This window comes from Podarcis erhardii (genome assembly GCF_964252035.2).
Source record: "Podarcis erhardii genome assembly, chromosome: 15".
In the NCBI taxonomy this organism is placed as follows: domain Eukaryota; kingdom Metazoa; phylum Chordata; class Lepidosauria; order Squamata; family Lacertidae; genus Podarcis; species Podarcis erhardii.
This window is the reverse complement of record NC_138505.1, coordinates 29,678,844-29,704,768: the sequence shown is the minus strand read 5'-3', so window position 1 is coordinate 29,704,768 and position 25,925 is coordinate 29,678,844. Positions and strand designations below refer to the sequence as shown.

Genomic DNA, 25,925 nt, shown 5'->3' with positions numbered 1-25,925 from the left:
TATTAACTGTAAAGCAGGAAACATAGCAATGTGCACCTTCAATAATAAGCACATATTTAGGGATGGCAACGGGTGCTGCATTTCAATGTGGTTCAGTCCTTGTGCAGGGACCTTACCAATCTAGCTTCCTGCAGGAAACAATTTGTGTGAAATTGAAAACCATGGACCCACGTGTCAACAGTATGGTTTGAAAACTAGTATTTTCTTTGACAAAATTGGGGGCACATACAAATATCTCACCACATGCAGCTACATGGGTAAGATAAGAAAAGGTACAGTGAAAATCCCTTTCTTGCTATGATATGCCATAATCTATTGATCCAGCCCAACTCCCTGGTTGCCATAGCTCATAAGGAAAGCATCTTCTATGCATGCATAAAGTCCCAGATTCAATCCCTGGCACGTCCAGAAAGAGAGGGGAAATACCCTCAGTTGGAGTTGTGGGTTCGAGCCCCACGTTGCACAAAAGATTCTTGCACTGCAGTTATTGATTGTCTTCTTCTCCATGGCCATCACTGTATCTTGTAGGAGCGAATAACTATGTGCTGCAGGTTGGACCAAACGACCCTCGTGGTCCTTTCGAACTCTACATTTCTATGATTCTACCCCGTTTTGAAATCCTGGAGAGATGTTACCAGCCAGTGTCAACAATACTGAACCAGTTGGACCAATGGTCTGACACAATAGGCAGTCTCCCATGTTCCAGGCTGATGTGTAAATATGCCCTGCTTGGTGACAGGCTTTGGAGGAGTGGAGTTAAGAACTATTTCCAACTTTCTCTCCATGTGATGTTATCACTTGCTTGAGGATCCCCAACAGCTGTTTGCCAAATGTAAACAAGCTTCTCTTGATGTGACACCTTCCTTTATCTTTATGGCTCATTCAGCCCCCCTCCCTTTTTAAAAAATTAGGGTGTTTTTTTTTAAAAAAAATCAACTTCTGCTGGTAACTCATTCCATATGGAACATTATTGGGAGGAACCTTATTTTTGCCAGTAATTTCTGAATTTCAGGGGAAAGGACGGTTACATCCAACCTGACCACAGCTACCAGCTTAATACTGCTTACAAATTACTATGAGACACTGAGCCAGGCTTTGTGGCACTAGGAGCTTGTTCCTGGTTTCTGTTTTGCTGATTCTACTATGCTAGTTAAGTACCAACAGAATATATGCACTTTGCTTTTTAAAAAATAAGAATCTCTGCCCTGGAAGTGAGCAAAAAGCACATAGTCAGGCAACTGTAAAAACTCAGCACAGTTTTTGGTTTTGTGCAAATCTGAGGGATCAAACAAATATAAGGCTATACTCTTCCATTCAGGAATTTTTCAGAAAAAGAGCAAGGCCAGAAAAGAAATGAAAGCACTGAGGAAGCTGTGATCATGGAAGGGAAGCAGCAGGAAGTGATACAGTGGTACCTCGGTTTACAAACTCTTCAGGTTACATACGCTTCAGGTTACAGACTCTGCTAACCCAGAAATAGTACCTCGGGTTAAGAACTTTGCTTCAGGATGAGAACAGAAATTGTGCTCCAGCAGCGCAGCGGCAGCAGGAGGCCCCCGTTAGCTAAAGTGGTGCTTCAGGTTAAGAACAGTTTCAGGTTAAGAACGGACCTCCGGAACGAATTAAGTACTTAACCCAAGGTACCACTGTACTTCATCCACTCACACCAAAACACCAAAATGTCTGTACCCCAGGCAAGGGTGTCTTACCCATAGAGGCTAGTGGCATGGGGCACCAAGTTCTGGAGGGCGCCAGGGAAGAGGTGGAGGCTGGACAGCATCAGCTCACCACCCTCGCCATGCCACACCAAAGCAGTGCTGTGCCAGGAGCCTCCACCTGCCATGGCCACCGCGGCACGAAGCGTCCAGATGAGCTGGGAGGCACTGTGTCCAGCCTCTGCCTCTTCCCTGCCGGAGGAGCCACCCTTCAGCCGCTGCTCACCTCCTCCAGCCCTGCCAGCAGCGCCGTCCTCCCTAAAAAAACTCTGGGAAACGGGCTGTGGGGGTGTGGGTGCAGGATGGAGCTTTGCACCACAGCGCCGGATATGCTTAAGATGGCCCTGACCCCAGAGCAGAGTGGTTTGCAGCCTGATTTCCCCCCAATTTATTGCATTATCCTCAATCGAGATTGGTGTTCCTTGAGGGTAACATCATGTGGACTATGCAGATTAAAGAGTTTGCAAAACGCTGCAAACACACAGTAAACTCTGGGGTGGACAAGCCTCATGATGTTGTAGGTGTTTTTTTCAAGCTGTGAGCTGCCTTCAGCATGGCTGGAACTATGGGTAGGTGGCATATAAATAAAATTATGTCTGTCTGCATAATAGCAGAGTTAAGTATTAATTGTAAGCTGGTCCTACAGACAGATGCTTCAAACCTCAGCTCTAGAAGCTCACTGTGGGCAGATGCACAGAAAGTCTAAGGTTCCTAATTCTTGCCTCAGTAGTTCCAGACACTAACCCAGGCAAAGTGGTACCATGGGGAAAGTACAGGGGAGGGAGAGAGTTATTGATTTGTTTTTGTTTTATCATGTATTTTGTATTCTCATTTTGTTATTTTTCTGTTGTGAACTGCCCTGGGATCTTTGGATGAAGGGCAGTATACAAATGTAATAAATAATAATAGTATTAATAATTCTGTGGCCTGATATTAAACCCTTAGCTTAGGTAACGCTGTTAAATGTACAGGACATAAGAGGGTCTAGGGTGGTATAGGTTTTTTTTTAGGATACTCTGATATATATTGTTTAATTAGTAAACTCAGAGTGTTATGCAAAATGCAGTGTATGCCATTTATATTTAATTTATTGAAATTGTCATGCTTATATAAACCTCTTGTATGAATACAGTGGTACCTCGGGTTACATACGCTTCAGGTTACATACGCTTCAGGTTACAGACTCCGCTAACCCAGAAATAGTGCTTCAGGTTAAGAACTTTGCTTCAGGATGAGAACAAAAATCCTGCTCCAGCAGCGCAGCAGCAGCGGGAGGCCCCATTAGCTAAAGTGGTGCTTCAGGCTAAGAACAGTTTCAGGTTAAGTACGGACCTCCAGAACAAATTAAGTACTTAACCCAAGGTACCACTGTAAATGCATTACACTGGTCAACAACAAATTTGTTGTCTGCATTTTTTCAGCTGATTTAGGACAAATCTGATGCGCTGAATCCAAAAATCATATTGGTGTTGCTCAATCAGGTCAAGTTTTTGAGCTATGGCCACATGTCTTTTTTTACGTTTTCGTCCACATGTGGAGCATTTTAGAAGAAGTTGGTGGGGGTAAAATGCCATGTCGAATAATTGTTTTGTTTGGAAATGATTATTTTAATGACAAGAAGTATTCAGGTCCGATAGCTCTGGGTGATTATGTCGAAAAGGGATCAGTTTGAAGTTATCAAACCTCGAAATCTTCCATAAATTGGTGCTCAGCATTACACGAAGAAGGACTGGCCTGTGCAGGAGGAATTGGTGCCTTGCAAAGAAAGGAACATCATCAATGACCCTCTGGTGGACTGAGACAGAATACTCTTCCCACCGCTGCACATCAAGCTCGGCTTAATCAAGCAGTTCACCAAGGCTCTGGACAAGGTTGGTGACTGCTTCACTTACTTGTGCCAGGCTTTTCCAGGATTGACCATGGAGAAGTTGAAAGCTGGCATCTGTGATAGTCCTCAGATCCGTCAGCTCATCAGAGATCCAGAGTTCGGAAACTCAATGAACGAAGTGGAACTGGAAGCGTGGAAGGCATTTGTTCTGGTAGTGAAGAACTTTCTTGGCAACAATAAGGCCAGAAACTACGCAGAACTTGTCAACAACATGCTGACTGCTTTCAGAAACCTGGGCTGCAACATGAGCGTCAAGATGCACTACCTATTTTCACATATGGACCGGTTTCCTGAGAACCTGGGTTCAATGAGTGAAGAGCAGTGGGAGAGATTCCATCAGGACATGAAAGAGATGGAGACCAGGTATCAGCGTCGCTGGGACACAGTCATGATGGCTGACTACTGTTGGACTCTGAAGAGAGACCTCCCTGCCACTGAGCATTCCAGGAGTTCCAAGAAATGGAAGTTCAAGCCCTGAAGTTTGAAAAATGGTGAAGCAACATGCAATTTATGTGTACTTACCTTTATGAATGCTCACCATTCAGTTTACAGTAAACCTGACCTGATGGAGAGAAACGGATGCCATTTCCTGATTCAGCAGTGCAAAAATACCCTAAATCAGTTGTAGAAATCTAGACAACATTCAAAAAGTAAAAAAAAATGTTGCCCAGTGTTATGTTGCTCTCTATGTCATTAAATGACATGCAGTTTTCATAATCCCCAACAGATGGAGCCAATTTATTACTTCACTTTGATTCAGAGGAAACAGTTACCCAACAGATTGCTTGAGAAGAGGAACTGAATTGTACGTAGGATTTGGCAAGATCATCGCATTATATACTACTTTTAGATCCCATCCTTCTCCAAGAAGCTCCGGGTGGAGTGCTTGTCCCCCCCCCCCCCCAGTGATGTAGGCTAGTTTGAGAGATGGGGAGTCACCTGGTATCTGCAAGTAAACTTCATGGCTGAGTAGGGAACACCATATAACCTGGATATATTGCCCCTCAACAGATAAAAGCAAAACAAACAAACAAACAAACAAACAAAAGGTCTAGAACAATTTTAAATGCAAGGAACAATAAAATCAAATTGACAACCACAGGATTGTTGTGAAGGCAACTGAGGTTTGAGTGGAGAAAATAAAGTTGTAGCAAAAAGAGAAAACCAGAGCAAGATCAGAGTTTTCAGCCAAGGAAGGTGCCATGTGCACTACGGGAGGGAAACGTTAAGGCACAGAAATGCTGGGCACCTCCATCATTATGTACTCCCCAAAGCACTCTACATGGGCCGTCTCTCGATCTTGGTTTGGAAACTGCAGTTAGTGCAGAATGCTGCAGAATGGTTGCTGGGAGGAGTGAGAGTCCCCTAGCATATCACACCTGTGCTCAAAGATTTGCCCTGGCTGCCAGTTCAGATTTGCCCTGGCTGCCTATTGGTATATAAAGCCTTGGGACCAGTTTTCTTAAGGGATTGCCTTGCCCCACGTGTGATGACTTGGAGCTACAGAACTTGCACTTCTGCAAGTGCCATGCAATGCCCATTCTGCATTTGCAAAAAGTTGTTCCTTTAAGGTGGCAACACCTGTATTCTGGAACTAAACATTAGGCAGGTGCCACAATTGTTTTTTCTTTTAGGTGACTGCTGAAAATGTTCCTGTTTCAGTGGGCATATCCAGACACATGATTCTGTTACATGTTTCACCGGTTTTAAAATATTTAGTGTGCGTTTTTAAAGGTTCAGCTGGAGCCACTGCTGCATTCTTGCACCTTGGCCTTGACTCACCTCCCTACTGCTCCTGGGGCTATTTATGTCCCTCTACATTTCTACGAACCTCCCCAGCCTCCTTCTTCATGTTCTGGGTGCTGTCTGCCATAATTCTGGCCACCTTGCCAAACAGTAAAAATTCAACCCAGCCAAATTTGCTGTAACATTTTTTGCAACCCTGGAAAGACTGCATACATTCTCAACAACATCCTTCACTGGAGGATGAACACCCTAGCAGGGGGAAAAGAGAGAGAGAGATGAGGTTTTGGGAAACCACAGTTCGACTCCCTACTCCATGGATAGGCAAACTAAGGCCCGGGGGCCGGATCCGGCTCAATCACCTTCTAAATCCAGCCCATGATCGGTCTGGGAATCCACGTGTTTTTACATGAGTAGAATGTGTCCTTTTATTTAAAATGCATCTCTGGGTTATTTGTGGGGCCTGCCTGGCGTTTTCACATGAGTAGAATGTGTCCTTTTATTTACAATACATCTCTGGGTTATTTGTGGGGCATAGGAATTCGTTCTTTTTTCTTTCTTTTCCATAATATAGTCTGGCCCCCCACAAGGTCTGAGGGACAGTGGACCAGCCCCCTGCTGAAAAAGTTTGCTGACCCCTGGGGCCCTACTCAGTCAGGAAGCTCAGTGGGTGACCTTGGGCAATTTGCTTCCTCTCAGCCTGATCTATCTCACAGGGTTGTTCTGTCTATAAATGGGGTGAGGAGAGGAGAAGAGAGAACCACACACGTGGTCTTGAGCTCCTAGGAGGAAAGGTGGGATATAAACTTTGCATGAGTGATGTAAAACAAGAACTGGCATCCCCCTGGAAAACCGAAGGAACAGAGAAGTATAAGAGTAGGAGGGAGAAGAGGGAGGCTTCAAAGGCTTCGTGCTCGGCTTACAGAACAGATGGTAATATTGGTGACAGATACAAAGAGTAGCTGGAGAGAGGAATGGTTAGGAGGGAAAGCGAGAGGCTCGATTATTATAGAGCTGAGTAATAATAATAAGTGGCTATGATTGCTTCAAGACAGTTTAGGTACATGTGGGTTTAAGACTGCACGGCAGTCTTAGCTGCATCGTTGTCAATTTCATCCACCACCACATTCTAGCGAAGAAAAGGAGGAAGGGCGTTTTTGCTTTTTCATTCACGCTTGCGTGACATAAAGCCACATCCTTCCGCAACAGTAAGCAACACTCTGTTTAACTGCCCCCAAATAGGATATTAAAGCCAACTAGAAAGATCAAATCTTGGGGGACAGAACAGGAAATGTATCATTAATATGCATGTGTACAGCATTTTAGTCTGCCAGGTGATTTGCAATTTTTACTGTATGAAACCCAAACTGCTGGCTTGAATCCAAAGGTTCCCCTTCTGCTTGTGGGAGGTGTTCCCTGCTCACAGGAAGTCTGCAGTTCATTGGTGCTTTGCGTGCAAAATGTTCCAGGCTAAATCCCTGACATCTCCCCTGCCTTAAACTCTGGAGAGCCCCATCTATTGAGCTAGATGGGCCAATGGTCAGATTTGGTATAATGTGGCTTCCTATGTTTTTCCCAAGGATTGTTTTACCTTAAAGTGCTGTGCAAGAAAAGAGAGGTCAAACCTAAGGAGGTTAATCTGTTTAGACAAGAGTTTTTGCAATGTCTCGCATAAGCCGAATAACTGCAACTGATTATAGCACTGTGCAAAAGTGTAAACGTTTGCAGAACCACACTAGTGGCGTTCCCCACTTCTGCTCATAGTTGTTTGGATCTAATCCCTACATCCATCTGAATCCCACTCTGCAGACAGAAAAACAAGGCTGAGAAACTGTGACAACCCACAGGATTGGAACTACTGGGCTCCACTGGGTTTCCTGTAAATACAGTAACCATTCCATTCTCTTCAATGGCAGTGACAGGTTTCTCTGCCCACGCCATTTGCATGATTGAACATAAAACACTGTTAGCAACAGGGTGGATAAAAATCAATGTTTTTTTTTAAATAAAAAAATGGAATTTTAAAATTTAAATTGGATTTTTTAAATTTAAATTGGATTTTTAAAATAAAATCCTTTTGGAGAAAAAAATATTTCTATAGTATTGTATTTAGGTTACATTATAGTCCAAAGGCTATTCATCAGGAAATAAGGATTTGTTTCAAGTTTTTCATGTGTGCTAAAACTCAGTCTAAGGTGTGTGTTGTTCTTTTTTTAAAAGTATAACCACATCAGTTAACAAACATGGATACATATCCTATAACGTTACTGCTTTAGTTATATATACAGTGGACGCTTGGGTTGCGAATGTGATCGTGCGGGAGGCACAATCGCAACCTGCAGCGCCGCATCTGCGCATGCATGGGTCGCGATTCGGCGCTTCTGTGCATAGTGACTTTTAGTAATTCTGCGCATGCGCGAGCACTGAAACCCGGAAGTTACCCATTCCAGTACTTAGGAGTTTGGCGTAGTGTGCAACCCGAAAACGCACGACCTGAAGCGTCTGTAACCCGAGGTATGACTGTAAATTGTTTAAATTGTTATTAAGGAAATGATTATTTTTCTCCTTCCAATAAAGTACAGCAGAAAAGTTGTCCAAATATTAACAGTTAACTTATTAAACCTCACATTAATTTCATAATTATCTGTCTATGTATTTCTAATAGTATAACCAAATCAGTAATTTTTGATATAACTGTAAAAACTACTCTGAAAATTTATTATTCCAAAAATGAAACCTTCATCTGGTTGTAAATATTAAGATTATATCAGCAAGGATGAGTCTTTCTGTAAAAAAAAAAAAAAAAAAAAGATTTAAGTCAAGTCTTACTGACTAGTGATTTAAACTGTGGTTTAAACTGTGATTTAAATAGATTTGATTTGATTTAAATCAAATCCACCCTGGTTAGCAACTTCACTGCCATCATCAAAAATTAACCTGAAAATTGGATCTTGGTAGTCCCCATTTTTCAAAATAGCAGAATGCCAACAATTCCTTGGGCTGGTGCAGAAAGACCAAATGCCGCTAGTCATGCTGATCAATGTTGTCTTACTGTTCTCCTTTGCTTTGTTGCAACAACCTGACGGTTTTCATCAAGGGCTATCTTTGTTCTGCAGCTGTGCGGTGTCTTGTGCAATGAAACGACAGAAAACAATAAAAGCACTATTTCTAATTCTGCCATCTAGCAACATCAAGAACACCAGCTTACAGCTATTCTCTGGTAACCTCCTGCACTGTGTTAGCTAACCTTTTTGGCTGTGATTATGCCATTAGTGGAATGCCCTCAAAGTGCCAGTACTGTTCTCTTTCAGACTAAAAATGTGCCAGTGATGATGCTTTTAAGAATTGTAAATTTACCTGGATGTCATATAAACTACTGTAAACAATCCTGGAGTCAATTTTGATGGAGAGTGGTATAAAAATGTTTTAAATTAATGAAAATAAAAGAAGTTGAGTTACATCTGCGTGAATAGTAATGACCTTGAGCTCAGACTCCCATATTACTTTGGGAGGCAAACATAGGTACTTACAGGGCTCCGTCTCGTGATCTCCAGCTTCCTCCCCCTCCACATTCTGCTTTTTAAACTCGTTAAGATCCGTCTGCAAAATATCGTGGATGGTAGCATGAATCAAAGATGCTGCAAGGAGTGGCGGTGCATTCCTGTTATGGAAAGAAAGGAAAGAGACTGAAATGGACTGCATAGCCAAGGAAAAACAGTCGATGAAAGTCTAAAATGAAGCATGTTTACGATTCCGACTCACACATCTATTCTTCATGATTTGCAGGGCAGTTGGCTGGGGCAACGCAGTCAGATGGGAGTGGTATAAAATACAGTGGTGCCCCGCAAGACGAACGCCTCGCAAGACGGAAAACCCGCTAGATGAAAGGGTTTTCCGTTTTGGAGGCGCTTCGCAAAACGAATTTCCTTATGGGCTTGCTTCGCAAGACGAAATGTCTTGCGAGTTTTTTCGACTTTTTTTCCCTCCCCCCCCCTTTTTCTAAGCCACTAAGCCGCTTATCAGCTGATCCGCTAAGCCGCTAAAAGCCGCTAAGCCGCTAATAGCACTAATCCGCTAAGCTGTCAATGGGCTTGCTTTGCAAGACGAAAAAACCGCTAGACGAAGAGAATCGCGGAACGGATTCTTTTTGTCTTGCGAGGCACCACTGTAATAAAATTATTATGGTGGTGGTGGTTTTTTGTTCAGCATTTGAAGGAAGGGCTGATGGAAATACAAGGTAACAATACTGTTCTTATTAAGTAAATACTGCCAGATTTGTATAATGAAGAGTAATAATCTTTTGATACATTTTAACTTCTTTTGGCTGTGCCAAAAAAAAAAAAAAAAAAGTGAACCAAACCCACAGTTCACCCCAGAGTAGTACAACTCATAGCAACTTATTCTGTACTGTACTCTTATCTATGTATTTCATTTTTAGGATTCACACATATAAGATCCAGTTTACATTGGAAGGACTTCTGCCCATTCTATGCATGCTTGCAAGGGGATTGTTTTCAGTTATTATGAGCTAATCCGAGGCACTTCCTGTTATTCTCTTTCTCAAAGCAACTGGATTCTGTGCTGGAAACTGATGTCAACAATAGCATCCTTCTTCCCTCCCATAATTTCCTGCAGGATACAAACTGCATCTTTTGGCATGAACAATACTTTGCTTCCTGTTCGGAAAAAGCAAAGTGGAGAGCTAGGTGAACAAACACCCCCCCCCAAAAAAAAACTGGCCTAGCATTAAGTCATATTTTATTCTTAACAGGAGCAATTGTTAAAGGTAGGTAGCCGTGTTGGTCTGCCATAGTCAAAACAAAATAAAAAAATTCCTTCCAGTAGCACCTTAGAGACCAGCTAAGTTAGTTATTGGTATGAGCTTTTGCGTGCATGCACACTTCTTCAGGAGCAATTGTGCTAGTCGCAGTACTAGTGTGTACATGAGCATGATATTGTTGCAGAAAGCTACGGTTGCATACGCACAGTACATTTAAAGTACATCCCCCTCAAGAATCCTGGGAACTGGTAGTTTCCTCATAGAGCTACAATTCCCAGTGCCATTGACAAACTAAAGTTCCCAAGACACTTTGGGAGCGGTGCTTTAAATGTATGCTGTGTACGTCACCACTTACAGACTCGTGGTTGCCATTTTCTTTCACATAAGGAGAAAGAGTGCGCAGCAGTGTTGCAAAGGGAGAATGAACAGATTTAGAAGAACCAAACAAAAATAGTGGGGCAGGAGGAATGAGAAGGGGAAAGGGTCACAAAATGGTCAACTGTTGCTTGTGGTGAGCGTAGGGAATGTGGCTGCCACACTGCACATCAAAAGGAATAATGCTGAACGGATGAGGGTTTGTTTTGTTTTCTTTTTTTGAAGCAGCTCCATTAATGGGAGAGGAAAGATTTGCAGGGGCAGCCATGAATATATCCGTGCTTTCAGAAGGCAAACTGCTATTTCCTAGTGGTAAAACAGAATTCAGTTATCTCATGGTTTCCCTTCACCTGGGTAACATAACATATAATATAACAAGCTCTAGCTGGGCAGGCATGCATTTAAGGCAGTAGACGGACAGCCATAGCTGAGAAGCAATTCCATGCAGGCGACTGAGCAGGCTGGCAGGCGAAGGCTGCATATGCACGCTTTTTAAAGCAAGTGACCCCTCTCAAAGAATCCTGGGAACTGTAGTTTGTTAAGGGAGCTGGGAACTGAAACTCTGTGAGGGGTAAACTACAACGACCATGATTCTTTGGGGGAAGCCATGTGCTTTAAATGTACTTTTAACATGGTGTGTACACAGTTGAAGGCTGGCGTTCTCCACCCCTCCGCTGCACCTAGCAGAAAAGCAGGGGGGCTGCTTCAAGGAGAATGGTGCTCTCTGTCCCTTTTCTGCCAGCCCAAAGCAGGCAAGTAAAAAAAGAGGAAGGAAGGAAGGAAGGAAGGCTATTGAAGTTATTTTTACAAGTCTGAGCTAGGTTCACATGGTAGGATTCCCACCTCCCAAAACAAGAGAAGGGTCATTTTCAGGATTTAATTTGAGCTGGAATTCTTAAACTATGGGCCCTGATCCCAAGTCTTTTGGAAAGGTAAATGTAAAGGGACCCCTGACCATTAGGTCCAGTCTTGACCAACTCTGGGGTTGCGGCGCTCATCTCATTTTACTGGCCGAGGGAGCCGGCGTACAACTTCCGGGTCATGTGGCCAGCATGACTAAGCCGCTTCTGGCGAACCAGAGCAGCGCACGGAAACGCCGTTTACCTTCCAGCCGGAGCGGTACCTATTTATCTACTTGCACTTTGATGTGCTTTTGAACTGCTAGGTTGGCAGGAGCAGGGACCGAGCAATGGGAGCTCACCCCGTCGCGGGGATTTGAACCGCCAACCTTCTGATCGGCAAGACCTAGGCTCTGTGGTTTAACCCACAGCGCCACCCGCGTCCCAAGTCTTTTGTTTTTTTTAATAATATATTTATTTATTTTTCCAAAAACAAAGAGAACATCAAAACAACACAAAACAGCAAAAACAGTACACCACATAAAAAAGTAAAAAGAAAAGAAAAAATTAAAAACGAAAACTCCAGTTTTCAGACTCATGTTTACAAAACTTTGTTTCTTGACCTCCTCACGCCTCCCTTTTTTGTCTTTTGTACCCATCCATTAATTGGGTGTATCATTATCATATTCGGGTTGGCTTGCAAATAATTTATGAGCGTGTTCAGTCTGCTTCTCTCTTTCGCCACCTAGTAAGCCTGCCAAGCCTACAGGCACCTGGAATGAGTAAACGGGTTGCACCATTGTGTGCATGCTTACTCAGAAGTAAGCTCTGCCAAGTTCAGTGAATTATTAGGGACGTGTAAACAGCATTGCTAGCTAGAATATCTCAGTCAGTATCTATCTAAGCCAGGAATGGGTAACTGCGTTGTGGTCTTCCCAGTGTTGTTGGACTACAACTCCCATCAGCCCAAACCTGCGTGGTTAATGGTAAAGGAGTTGCAGACCAATATAACGGGCTGCCCATCACCAGGGTAAGCACTGAGGCAGGAGTTGCTAACAGGTTAGGAGATTACTATAAATTGGTTAGTTGTCTGTTAATCTGTTGGTTTGGGGGCAATATAAGGATGGTGGGGTTCGTGTGTGTGTGTGTGTGTGTGTGTGTGTGTGTGTGTGTGAGTGATGAATCTCTTGGCCAAAATTCTCAATGAAAGTTCTACGGGTGAGTCCCCTTTTGCAGAACATCCCAGTGCAACAGTTCAAGCATACTTGTAAAATGCCAAAACAAATCTGGTCAAGCCATTAACAGTTGTTCTTTCAAACCCACCTCTCAGGAGCAATTTTACTCCAATTACATACATTTCTTACCCACAGAAACAGCAAGAGTACAAAGTCTCAGGCAGCCAGGTTCTGTTGGGTGGAAGAGTTGGAGACTCCCTCCCTGAGAATTCTTGTGGTCGAAAAGGAATAAAAAAAAAGTTGGGAAAAGTCTTGGCAGTTTTGGAATCTTGGGGATATAAGTAATTTTGAGCCTCACAGAGGCTCTATAACAAGCTCTAGCTCCAGGGCAGGAATGCAAAATATGCAGCTACTGTTCAGCTCCTCCTTGCATTAACATAAAGAGTGTCGGGAAGGATGAGACACAGCCCAAGCTTTACAACAATGTGTTGCACTTTGCTGGCGGGAAGGGGTTTTAATTTATTTATTTCAAGATGTTTTCACAAGGTCCAGACGTTTTAGCTGGCCTTCATGGCCAACTGAAATCTATCACAACAGAACAGGGTCTTTTCCGTAACCTCATGGTGCACCAAAGCACAGTTAAACCCCTGCTCCCATCTCCAACTTCTGGAGGTGAACCTCCCCATATAGCTTAGAGCTGGGGACTGGGAAGAGACGCATGGCCAAAAACAATCCCAAATCCTAGTGGGAGGCATCCCTTGCCAGAGATTGTCTAAGCACCAATGAGTGATCTAGGATCAGTCATTCTGTCAGGCTATAGCAGTGGGTTTGCTGTTTTCCTCTTCACTCCCTAATCTCTTTTCCTTTTATACTGTGTCTGTAAACCTGAGGGCAAGGACTGTCTTATTGTTGGTATTTTAAGCATTTCCAAAGCCTTCCCCCTCACTCCAGTTGAAGAGCAGGTCAAAAATGCTTTAAATGAAGTGTGGACCATGTCCTAAGGGAAACACTTTTAATGCACAGTCTAGCAACATTTTGTCTACCATTGAGAAATGAGTTTACTGAAGCAGACATGCCAGCCGACGCTGAACCACAAAATTGCTAATTCAGAACCACTGAACAGATACTTTTCGAGCTGTCATGCTACAGCTTAGTTGCAACAAATATAACCAAGGTGGAACCATGTCTGCATTTAGGACAGTTCTTCAGATGTAATTTGAAAGAGCTATTAATAATAATAGTATTCAGAAAATTGCACACATTCGCCTATTTACATGGTTAAAACTTGGTAAAATTGTTATTTTAAGCAAAGTAACAATTCATCACTGGGGAGAATAATAAATATAAAATAGGAAGCTTTCCTTAATAGAGAGAGGCTAAATTGACTTTAAATTGCTTTAGCTATTAATTAGTCCTTTTATTTAAAATGCATCTCTGGGTTATTTGTGGGGCATAGGAATTTGTTCATTTGTTTTTTGCAAAATATAGTCCAGTCCCCACAAGGTTTGAGGGACAGTGGACCGGCCCCCTGCTGAAAAAGTTTGCTGACCCCTGGACTACACCCTTGGAAGGGCTGAATAAACTAATATTTCAGATTGTTATGCGCCTATGCACCCATACAAAAAAAATTAGCCACCTATGATTTTTCCAGCTTTGTCCCTATACCTGCCCCTCCTCTAGGTTTACACGATATTCCAACTGTATAATTATGTGTGTTTCAGAAGAGACTCTCTGCACTGATTGAGGAAAAAAATGGAAGGATCTAGCCTGTCAAATTATATAGTTCCATCTCTATTTACATAAGATCTTGAGGTCCCTTTTCCACCACACGCAGAAACCAGAATGCTGGACTTCCTATCCCCTGCATTCCCCCAAGAAATGAATTAGTTGTACGCAGCCTGTTATGGAACTGCCCCTGTTCCTTTGTGGAAGCAGAATCTCTCCCTGCTTTGACCGCACAAAGTACCGTAAGCCTTTCATTTAGGAGAGTTTTGAAGGCTTGCGTTTAACCGGGCTTCCTCAACCTCGGCCCTCCAGATGTTTTTGGCCTACAACTCCCATGATCCCTAGCTAGCAGGACCAGTGGTCAGGGATGATGGGAATTGTAGCCTCAAAACATCAGGAGGGCCGAGGTTGAGGAAGCCTGGTTTAACCCATAATAGTAGACAACAAACATTACTTTTAAAGAGCATAGGGAACATGGTAGATAAGTTGTATTTAACTGTAGAAGAGAAACGGCCCTGGCCACAAAGCGCTTATTCTCAGGAGAGCATCAAAGTTTCTACAATATCCCATGCAAAAAAGAAAAGAAAAAAAGATGGAAATACGTTAATAGATTCAACCAACATCAAGCTTTAAAATTTTTTGTCCCCAAAATATTTATTAAAATATTTATACCTATTCTTCACCTGTAAAGATACCAGGAGAAGATACAGAATACAAGATAACAACCCCAATTAAAAAGCAAAGAGCCGTAAAGGAACAAGACCATCATCTAAAACAAATAAAAGCAGACAAAAACAGAAGAGCACGCTGAAATAGCAGCATCACAACAAAATCAAGGACCAGATAAATTTGATTTACAAAAGATCCAAGGATCCAAACTAGTCTTGTCTAGTTTGGCCCTATTTATATAGCTGATTGTACCATTTTACTGCCATTGCTAATGTGAGAAAATGAAATGAGAGTGAACATTTTGTATCTCTTAAATTAAAAGGACAGTAAAACAATAAACACCACTATGAAAACAGAAGAGTTTAATTTTTAATTCAAACTGACAATTTTTTAATGCACAAGAAGCATATGTAAGGGCCAAAAGGGCTAGAGGTTATCTAGTAATTTTCCCTGGTAGAGCATATAATATGCTGTTTTTGTACTCCGTACAAATTCTGCTCCAAGACGGGAAAACTGTAGTCCTAAGCATCTTTGGAAATATGTTGGCTTGAAATCAGTTAAGATTTCATTGCAGAGAAACAGGTTTAGGATCAGGATACAATGCACTATCCTCTATGCTGCCACACTAAGGAGAGGGGAAATATTTAAAGATGAAAATAGAATTTAATAGGAGGCAACATCCAAATTTAATTCAGGTTAGGCAACAGATGGTATGATCACACCAGATGCCCTGCCAGGGAAAAACATCTTCCTGCCCCTAGCATTGTTACGGGTGTTTTACTGTTGCACACAAGCATCTGAACAACATTATGAAATACCAGGTCTAAACAGTGGCCTTAGCTTGCTCACATCCAGGTAACAGTGTTCATTTCATTTATTATTAAGCATTTACTAATAAATTCAGATTTAGAACTATTGTATCAACATCATTCAATGAGATGGAGGTAATGGGATGATAAAAAAGGGGGATTCAGAGAAGACTGACTGTTTTACAATCCTCTCTAAATCCCTTTCATCTCATTTCATAAAACTTATTTAATGACGCTTAGGTTTTAATGTATTTTATATATGTATATCGTTTTAATTTTATCAATGTTTAATTGTTTTTAATGATTGTTTTTCTTATGGTTTTTGTCAGTTCTTTTTTATCTATAAGCTGCCCTCAGTTCCATCAAGGGGAAAAGTGGGGAATAATAATAATAATAATAATAATAATAATAATAATAATAATAATAATAATATATGCAACTGTACAAAATCTGAAGTCTTTTAGCTTATTTTGCTAGCCAACATAACTTAACAAGGTGGTTAGGTACTTAACACAGATCAACAGACGCAGCAACAGCAGAAATTCACCCAAAACTTTCATACAAAAAAATATAAATGCTATAAATCAGGGCAGTAGCAGGAAAGGACAATGTGAGACCACAGTGCCATGTCAGTCATAGCAAAACCTTGTAGTGCCTCTTTAATCACACATGTGCACACACACATAGGATAACTGGTTAATTCTGACTCAGGAGAGGAACCATTGTGCAACCTACCAAGGATTTTAAAAAACAAATTGTGACCAATATTTATAAGCGATCAAGCTTTTATTTATCACAATTTGGTAGGTGAAATCAATTTGTAGGGTGCTCTACTACAGTTTGGTATGATTTTGTTCTTCCATTCACAGTTAAGAACCCCTACTCTCCTCTTCCCAACATCGAGACATTGCTGTCTTTTCTGCACTGGGATGTGTTTTAAACAACCACCATTTATCTACTCCTTAACCACACTAGTCTCCAATTCATTTACAACAGGCATAGGCAAATTCAGCCCTCCAGATGTTTTGGGACAACAATTCCCTGACCACTGGTCCTGTTAGCTAGGGATCATGGGAGTTGTAGTCCCAAAACATCTGGAGGGCCAAGTTTGCCTATGCCTGATTTACAAAGATACTATAAAGTGGTACCTTGGCTTATGAACTTAATCCGTTCCAGAAGTCCGTTCTTAAACCAAAGCATGCTTAAACCAAGGCGTGCTTTCCCATAGCAGTGGGGGACTCAATTTACAAATGGAACACACTCAACATGTTCTGCTTCCAAGGCAAAGTTCACAAACCAAAACACCTACTCCCGGGTTTGCAGCGTTCTTAATCCAAGTTGTTCATAAACTAAGCTGTTCTTAAACCAAGGTACCAGTGTACAAATATAAATATTGATTGAAACTATAAAATCAAACTTCAATTAAAATGCCTGCTTTGAATAAAAATAAATCTAAAAATTCAGGGAGGGGGCCTGTCCAACCTCAACTGGAAATGATTTCCATAAAATTTGGCTCCTGGTAGATCTGAGCTCTGCATCCATGCCATGGGGGACCACTAATAGTGACTTCCCCAAAGACCTCAGTGATCGGGCAGGGATACAATGGATTAGGCCAGGCATGTCCAAAGTCCATTTCGGAGGCCTAACCTGGCCCACTGTTTGGTTTAATCCGGTTCCTGTGGTAAAATCCAAAAAACCCTAAAACTTCAATCCTAAAAAAAGGTCAACAACTTTGGTTGGCCCTTTGGTCAGCCCTCACGGCCCTTCACTTCATCAAATCTGGCCCTCTTTGAAAAAAGTTTGGACACCACTGAATTAGGCAGTCCTTGAGCTACTCTGGGCCCAGTTGTTAAAGGCCTTGTAAATAAATGCAAGAAACTTGAACCAGGCCCAGTCGCATATGGGCTGCCAGTGCATACTTTAGAGTAATGGAGTTATGTGCTGGCAGTAGTCTGTCCACAGCTGTCAACTTTTCCCTTTTCTTGCGAGGAATCCTATTTGGAATAAGGGAATTTCCCTTAAAAAAAGGAAAACGTTGACAGCTATGAGTCTGTCCCCATCAACAGTCTAGCTGCAGTGTTTTGCAACTGCTGGAACCGAAAAGTAGCCCCATGTAGAGTGCGCTCACTTCAATAATGGAGTCTTGAGGTTACCAGTGAATGGATCATTGTGGCCAGACCATTCCTGTCGCAGAACGAATGTAGATGACAAACCACCTGTAGCTGATAAAAGGCACTCCTAGCCACTCAGGCCAACTGAGCTTCAGTGACAAAGATGGACCCAGGAGCACCCCAAACGCTGAACCTGTTCTTTCAGAGGGAGTGCAACCCCATCCAAAAGAGGTCAAGTTTCCAGGATGCAGGAACTACCAACCCACAGTCTCTATCTCTGTGCCCAGACAGTGGTCCAGCTTGTGCACAACCTCACCTAACTCAGATGCTATGGAGAAGCAGAGCTGTGTGTCATCAGTGTACTGATGACACCTTGCCCCAAAATTCCTAGTGCGTGGCAATCAAATGCAAATAATTGTGTATCTGAACAACAGAGCTCCAAAAACACAACAGCTCCACAATGGCCCAGCCGAACCTCTCAAAAGCTAAATAAATGTTGCTTTGTGGCTCTTCTATAAGATTCACATTTGCACAGTTCTGGTCGATATAGGTAGGTGCTTTTTCTACCCATTCTTCCCCGGTTCTGTTCAAACCACCTACCATTACCGCAGCAGGTATTTGCACACACACAAAGCTCTTAACATATTTTAGTACATGCGACAATACATTTCATACCTTTGAGAGTTAAGTAGAAAAGCAATGCTTTGCCATTTTCAGAATAACATTTGAAGTCAGTAGTCCAAAAATTACTGGGTGGGGCAAACCACTCCAAATTCCTCTTCAAGCTGCACTCATGAATTTGGCTTGTGGTTCACTCAGCAGTGTGGGTTTTCTTGATTCACTCCCCCCCCCCCAAAAAAAAATTCCTAGGTGAAGTAATCTAATTTTCACTTTGTATCAGATAATTTTCCAACTCCCTAGAAAATGGGCTAAAAACTTCAAAACCGCCAAGTTTGTCTAGTCCTGTATTTGCAGCTGGTATCCATTCCTTGTTTCTAATTAAGTTGAAAAACGAAAAAAACTGGATGCCTAGTTCACTTCATGCCTAGTTCACTTAAGGTAAAAGTAAAGGGACCCCTGACCATTAGGTCCAGTCGTGGCCGACTCTGGGGTTTATTGGCCAAGGGAGCCGGCGTACAGCTTCCGGGTCATGTGGCCAGCATGACTAAGCCACTTCTGGTGAACCAGAGCAGCACACGGAAACGCCGTTTACCTTCCCGCCGGAGCAGTACCTATTTATCTACTTGCACTTTGATGTGCTTTCGAACTGCTTGGTTGGCAGGAGCAGGGACCGAGCAATGGGAGCTCACCCCGTCGCAGGGATTCGAAACTCCAACCTTCTGATCGGCAAGTCCTAGGCTCTGTGGTTTAACCCACAGCGCCACCTGTGCCCCTCTAGTTCACTTAACCTCCATTAAATGCAGAAGTGTTCGTTGTTAAAACTGTGTCTTGCCCTCCTTGTGCTCAAAGCAGCACCTGTGAGTTACCCAGGATCCCTCCCACTGGGGCAGTAGTAGGCTCAGAACTGCTTATTTCCATAAAAACAATTACCGGTACAATAGGATTTGCAGTCCATTTGTAGGCCTTGCCTGTACCGTTAGCAGGCACTGTGCAATTCCCAAGGCAGCCCATTCTTTTTGAAACAGTCTTTTTGAAATATTTGCACCCACTCTTTCATATAATCGCCAATAATCCCCTCCTTCCCCCACATACACTAATAACCCCACAAGCACACCCTATGACTCCATCCATACATTCAGATACAGCCTCCACACACATGCACTATTGATGATGCTCTCCACAGTCTATACACTTGCCTGAATAAGTCAACCCTTCCTATCTGTGCATTCACGATGCCACCTCACACATGCACTAATAATGCACCCTAGTCCTACTTTAGTAAGTCCACTCTTCCTACCTAGAGGGCTGCTGTTATCATTAGGCAAACTACGCAGCTGCCTAGGCTGCAGACTTCAGAGGGGTGCAGTACTGACCTTCAGAGGGCAAAGTTTAATATACATTAGTTTTTGTTATTTCATATACATTTCTGACATTATTTTACCTTTATGTTATATTTTGAAGAATTTTATCACTTCCACAAGACATCTGTTTTTGAAAACTGAGGTTATCAATCGGGTTTGTGTGTGCGTGTGCGTGTAAGTACTTAGCCTTGCCTAGGGCACAAAATGCACTGGCACGGGGACTGTGCTACGTATTATTATTATAAAATGAATTCATACCCCACCCTTCCTCCCCAAGGAGCCCATATGCACTCAAAACATGACCTCACTCACATGATTGACTCCACAATCCATATGCATTCACGACGCTGCCTCACCCTTGCACTACTGACTCCACAATCCATATGCATTTGAGACACTTTCACCCTTGCACTTGTGAGCCCACAATCCATGTGCACTCAAGACACCTTCACCCTTGCACTCGTGAGCCCACAATCCATATGCATTTGAGACACTTTCACCCTTGCACTTGTGAGCCCACAATCCTTGTGCCTTTGAGACACTTTCACCCTTGCACTTGTGAGCCCACAATCCTTGTGCCTTTGAGACACTTTCACCCTTGCACTTGTGAGCCCACAATCCATGTGCACTCAAGACACCTTCACCCTTGCACTCGTGAGCCCACAATCCATATGCATTTGAGACACTTTCACCCTTGCACTTGTGAGCCCACAATCCATATGCATTTGAGACACTTTCACCCTTGCACTTGTGAGCCCACAATCCATGTGCACTCAAGACACCTTCACCCTTGCACTCGTGAGCCCACAATCCATGTGCACTCAAGACACCTTCACCCTTGCACTCGTGAGCCCACAATCCATGTGCACTCAAGACACCTTCACCCTTGCACTCGTGAGCCCACAATCCATGTGCACTCAAGACACCTTCACCCTTGCACTCGTGAGCCCACAATCCTTGTGCCTTTGAGACACTTTCACCCTTGCACTTGTGAGCCCACAATCCTTGTGCCTTTGAGACACTTTCACCCTTGCACTTGTGAGCCCACAATCCTTGTGCCTTTGAGACACTTTCACCCTTGCACTTGTGAGCCCACAATCCTTGTGCCTTTGAGACACTTTCACCCTTGCACTTGTGAGCCCACAATCCTTGTGCATTTGAGACCCTTTCACCCTTGCACTTGTGAGCCCACAATCCATATGTACTCATGCTGCTGCCTCACCTTTGCACTAGTGACCCCACAATCCACACACACACACACACACACACACGTGTGCACCTCCCGCTCCCTGCCCACTCTGCATGACCCAGCCCTAGCTTCGCTCTCCCAACTCCGTGCCCAGTTTTCGCCCCGGGCGCAACTTTCCGCCGCGCCGCCGCCCGCGACCCCTCCTCAGGCTCCCCCCGGGGCCTCTCTCTCTCTCTCCGGCCCCTACCTGCTGCCCAAGAAGGTCCGGGCCAACTCGGCCAGCTCCGCCGGCGCCTCGGCCTGGCTGAGGGACCCCAGGCGGCCCGGCGCCGGGCTCCAGGGCGGCGCGTCGTCCGGGCCCAGCGGCCTCGGGAAGTCCCTCAGGAGGGTCCCCACGAAGCCCCGCGCCGCCTCGGGCCACGCCATGGCCTCCACGCGCGAGCGAGCGAGCGAGCAGCCGAGCGCTTCCCGCGAGCTGCCTGACTGGAGGGAGGCGGACTTCGCCGCGCGGCCCGGCCTCCGCCTCCGCCTCTCCCCGCCTCCCCTGCCTTCTGACCCCCGAAGGGAAGCGGAGTGGCGGCGCCGGCCCCGCCTGGAAACGGCTCCTGGCAGGGCCGGGCGGCGGCGGCGGCGGCGGCGGGGAAAGGGCAGCGGGGCAGCGGGGCAGCGGCGGCCGTCATCATCATCATGGAACGCCCTCCTGTCAGATGTCAAGGAAATAAAGAACCACACAACGTTTATTATTATACTTAATAAAGTATAATAATAATAATAATAATAATAATAATAATAATAATAATAATAATAATAATTAATTTGCTGTTGTTGGGCGCCCTCCCATCAGATGTCAAGGAAATAAAGAACCACACAACGTTTATTATTATACTTAATAAAGTAATAATAATAATAATAATAATAATAATAATAATAATAATAATTTGCTGTTGTTGGGCGCCCTCCCATCAGATGTCAAGGAAATAAAGAACTACACAACGTTTATTATTATACTTAATAAAGTAATAATAATAATAATAATAATAATAATTTGCTGTTGTTGGGCGCCCTCCCATCAGATGTCAAGGAAATAAAGAACTACACAACGTTTATTATTATACTTAATAAAGTAATAATAATAATAATAATAATAATAATTTGCTGTTGTTGGGCGCCCTCCCATCAGATGTCAAGGAAATAAAGAACCACACAACGTTTATTATTATACTTAATAAAGTAATAATAATAATAATAATAATAATAATTTGCTGTTGTTGGGCGCCCTCCCATCAGATGTCAAGGAAATAAAGAACTACACAACTTTTAGAAGACATCTGAAGGCAGCCCTGTATTCGGGAAGTTTTTTGTTTTTTTTTTAATGTTTGAGGTTTTACAATGTTTTTATATGTGCTGTAAGCCGCCCAGAGTGGCTGGGGATTAACCCTGCCAGATGGGCGGGGTATACATAATAAAATTAGTAGTAGTAGTAGTAGTAGTAGTAGTTGGTATTATGGTATTATTATTATTATTATTATTAGTTGTTGTTGGGCACCCTCCCATCAGATGTCAAGGAAATAAAGAACTACACAACTTTTAGAAGATATCTGAAAGGCAGCCCTGTATTCGGGAAGTTTTTTGTGTTTTACGTTTTACTATGTTTTTATATGTGCTGCAAGCCGCCCAGCGAGATGTGTGGGTAATCATCATCATTATGACCATCATGAAATTTGCACACCGCTTGATTTTTTTTGGTTAAAAAAACACCTCAAAGCTGTTTACAGGAGACAAAACGGTAAAATCAAGAAAAAAATCACAGCATGCAAAAGTTAAAATGCCAAAACAGATTAGAATTGCCTCAACTTTCTAAGCCGCTGGGCGGACTTGCCTACACAGGAATGCTTTTAGCAGGCGCTGAAGAGAGTATAGTGAAGGCCTAGGCACCTTTAGTTCCCTGTTGTGGCTGGAAAATGTGACCCTTCTGCCAGCGCCATTCGTTTGTGAAGGAGTCCCACTGAATTTAAGGGGCTTACTCCCAGGTAAGTAGGTATAGGAGCGCCAACTTTATTGCAAGCAGCAGCCTTCTTGGAAGGGCAGGTGGTAAATAATCATCAACAGCGCAGGGGCAGTGACTAAAACAGAAACGATACTGATATTTCTGTTGCTTTGGTTCTCTCTGTGTGTACATATGCATGTGCACGCACACATACACACACAAGCAAATATACACAATGCATGCACAGAGACACCTGCCAACTGAAATGAATAAGTAGGTGCAATGCCTGGCATGCTCACAGCTGCTCCTGGAGAGCATGGAGGCACAGTAATAATAATAATAATAATAATAATAATAAAAATAATAATAATTTTATTTATTTATACCCTGCCCATCTGGCTGGGCTTCCCCAGCCACTGTGGGTGGCTACCAACCAAATATTAAAATACAGTAAGACATCAAACATTAAAAGCTTCCCTAAACAGGGCTGCCTTCAGATGTCTTCTAAAAGTTTGGTAGTTGTTGTTCTCTTTGACATCTGGTGGGAGGGCGTTCCACAGGGCGGGTGCCACCACCGAGAAGGCCCTCTTCCTGGTTCCCTGTAACTTGGCTTCTCGCAGTGAGGGAACCGCCAGAAGGCCCTTGGAGCTGGACCTCAGCATCTGGGCAGAATGATGGGGGTGGAGACGCTCCTTCAGGTATACTGGGCCGAGGCCGTTTAGGGCTTTAAAGGTCAGCACCAACACTTTGAATTGTGCTCAGAAACGTATTGGGAGCCAATGTCGGTCTTTCAAGACCAGAGTTATGTGGTCTCGGCGGCCGCTGCCACTCACCAGTCTAGCTGCTGCATTCTGGTTTAGTAATGGCATCAGGATTGGCCCTATCAGCTGGCCAACTAATTCACATAAACAATAACAAGTGTGGCAGGCATTCCATCACCCCAGGCTGTTGCCAGCCAAAGACATAGTGATGGTAAACAGGAAACCTGCCCTTACAGGCATAATGACTTAGAAAATGCAGTATACACTCTAAATCCACTCTCAATTGCTACATATCCAAGGTTATTTATTTAGTGCATGACACAACTGGCATAGCTGAAGGAAAACAAGAGAGAACACTACCAATTCTCCCTCTGGTGGCTTCTTGGTAAATCTGTCCTCTTGTCTTTTACAGCAGAAACGTTTTGTTTGTTCAGAAGATTTCTATCAGCGCCTCACCGTATAATCCCACAGTGGGTTACAGCAGCAGAATACACCGCCGTAAAAAACAGCCAAAACTGTTACAATAATAAAACAAATTTAAAAATTCCAAATGGAACAGACTCCTGACTCCTATTGTCGTCAGCTTCTGGAATCGATGGGTGTGGGGAGTCCAGGGTCACAGGTTACCGTATTTTTTGCTCCACAGGACACACTTTTTCCCTCTTAAAAACTAAGGGGGAAAGTCTGTGCGTCCTATGGAGCGAATGCAGGGGGGAGGCAGGCAGGAAAAGCCCCCAAGAGCCGCACACAAGCTTCGTGTGGCTCTTGCGGGCTTTTCCCCAGGAGGGAGAAGGGACCACCGCTCCCCGACCTGTTCTGGGGTCTGGGGTCAGGGGAAGCTCGGGCTTTCCCCGCCCCCAGCTCCGGGAGCGGAGGCAAGGCTGCCTGAAATCCTGAGCGCAGCGGCAGTTCGCGCTGCGCTCCGGGGGCTTCAGGCAGCTATCCGCAAGCCTTCGGAGAGCAGTGGGAGTTCTTCCTGCACTCAGAAGGCTTGCGGATAGCCGCCTGAAGCCTGGAGAGCGGGAGGGGTCGGTGTGCACCGATCCCTCTTGCTCTCCAGGCTTCGCTTTGCTGGAGAGGCACTGCACAGTTTTCCCTCTCTGTGTAGCGCCCCTTCAGCGAAGCGGGAGGAGAAATGGAAGGGGCTCTGTTTCTCCTGCCACTTCACTGAAGGGGCGCTGAGCAGAGAGTGGGAGAATTCCCCCCCCCCCCGTTCTCCCCCTCCTATGGTCCGGTGCGTCCTATAAAGCGAAAAATACGGTACCTTTTCTCTGCTCTACAGAGCACCTAATAAGAGAGTTAATATAGATAGACAGTGGGCAATCTACAGGGAATTGCTGTACTTTACAGGGGGGGAACCCAAATTTAAAGTAATGGAAAATGTAAGGAGCCTTGTTACGGATTGGTTACAATACCATCAGTTACATGAAATGTTTAAATTAAGATAGAAATAATGGTTTTCTGGACCAAAGCTCACAATTCGAAAAAGAACTTTTACAAAACAAAGAGAAACTGTTGTCCAAAATGTACAATTTGTTATTAGAGTAGGAAACAAAAAATGAGCTTGTTAAAGCCTCAATGACACACTGGGCAAGACATATTACAGATTTTAACCTCTGGGAAAATCTCTTCTTTCCTGTTGCTACTGGTTTTTGTAGGTAGTAAACCCACAATGTATGTGCATTTTGCACATTTAGCTTTATGTGTTGAGGCAAAAAATTAAAATTAAAAAGGGGGTGGAAAGGGGGAGTTCCAGGAAAATAACTATGGCAATCCCACCCACTATTGCACCCAATGTGTTTTGACGTTACGCGGTTTTGGCTTTAGGCGCACGGGCTTACTGTAATAGAAAATGAAAAGAAAAGCAATTATATGAAAAAAAAGAGAAAATGTTTCTCAGGCTGCTGAAGCGAAGCCTATGAACTTCCTATGGGGAATTTTTTAGAAAGCCTGGGTGCAAGACTGCAAACTAAGTGGGGAACGAAAGGCCTTTTACGAACATAAGTGAAGGAGCGCCTTCTCCCATACAGACCTGCCCAAGTGTTAAGATCTGTGGGGAAGCCCCTCCTAGTAGTGTTAGATCTACCTGAAGCACATTACGCCTTCTCGTTGGCTGCACCAGCATGGGAGTCTCTCCCCTCCGATATACGACTGGCGTTGATCTTGGTGAGTTTTCG

General features: G+C 43.7%; 1 protein-coding gene and 1 long non-coding RNA gene across 2 annotated transcripts in view; both read right to left on the bottom strand.

The window, feature by feature from the left end:
• Positions 1-21,543, bottom strand: part of PPM1F (protein phosphatase, Mg2+/Mn2+ dependent 1F) — a 38,444-nt gene extending 16,901 nt beyond the window's left edge. Inside the window, exons 1-2 of the mRNA XM_081842852.1 lie at positions 21,248-21,543; positions 8,877-9,007 (exon numbers count right to left, since the gene is read on the bottom strand). Of these exons, the coding sequence (XP_081698978.1) occupies positions 8,877-9,007; positions 21,248-21,426 (310 nt within the window). The 5' untranslated portion in view covers positions 21,427-21,543. The remainder of the gene's footprint in view (positions 1-8,876; positions 9,008-21,247) is intronic.
• Positions 1-25,925, bottom strand: part of LOC309330943 — a 316,600-nt gene that overhangs the window by 25,657 nt on the left and 265,018 nt on the right. The gene's annotated exons all lie outside the window — the stretch shown is intronic.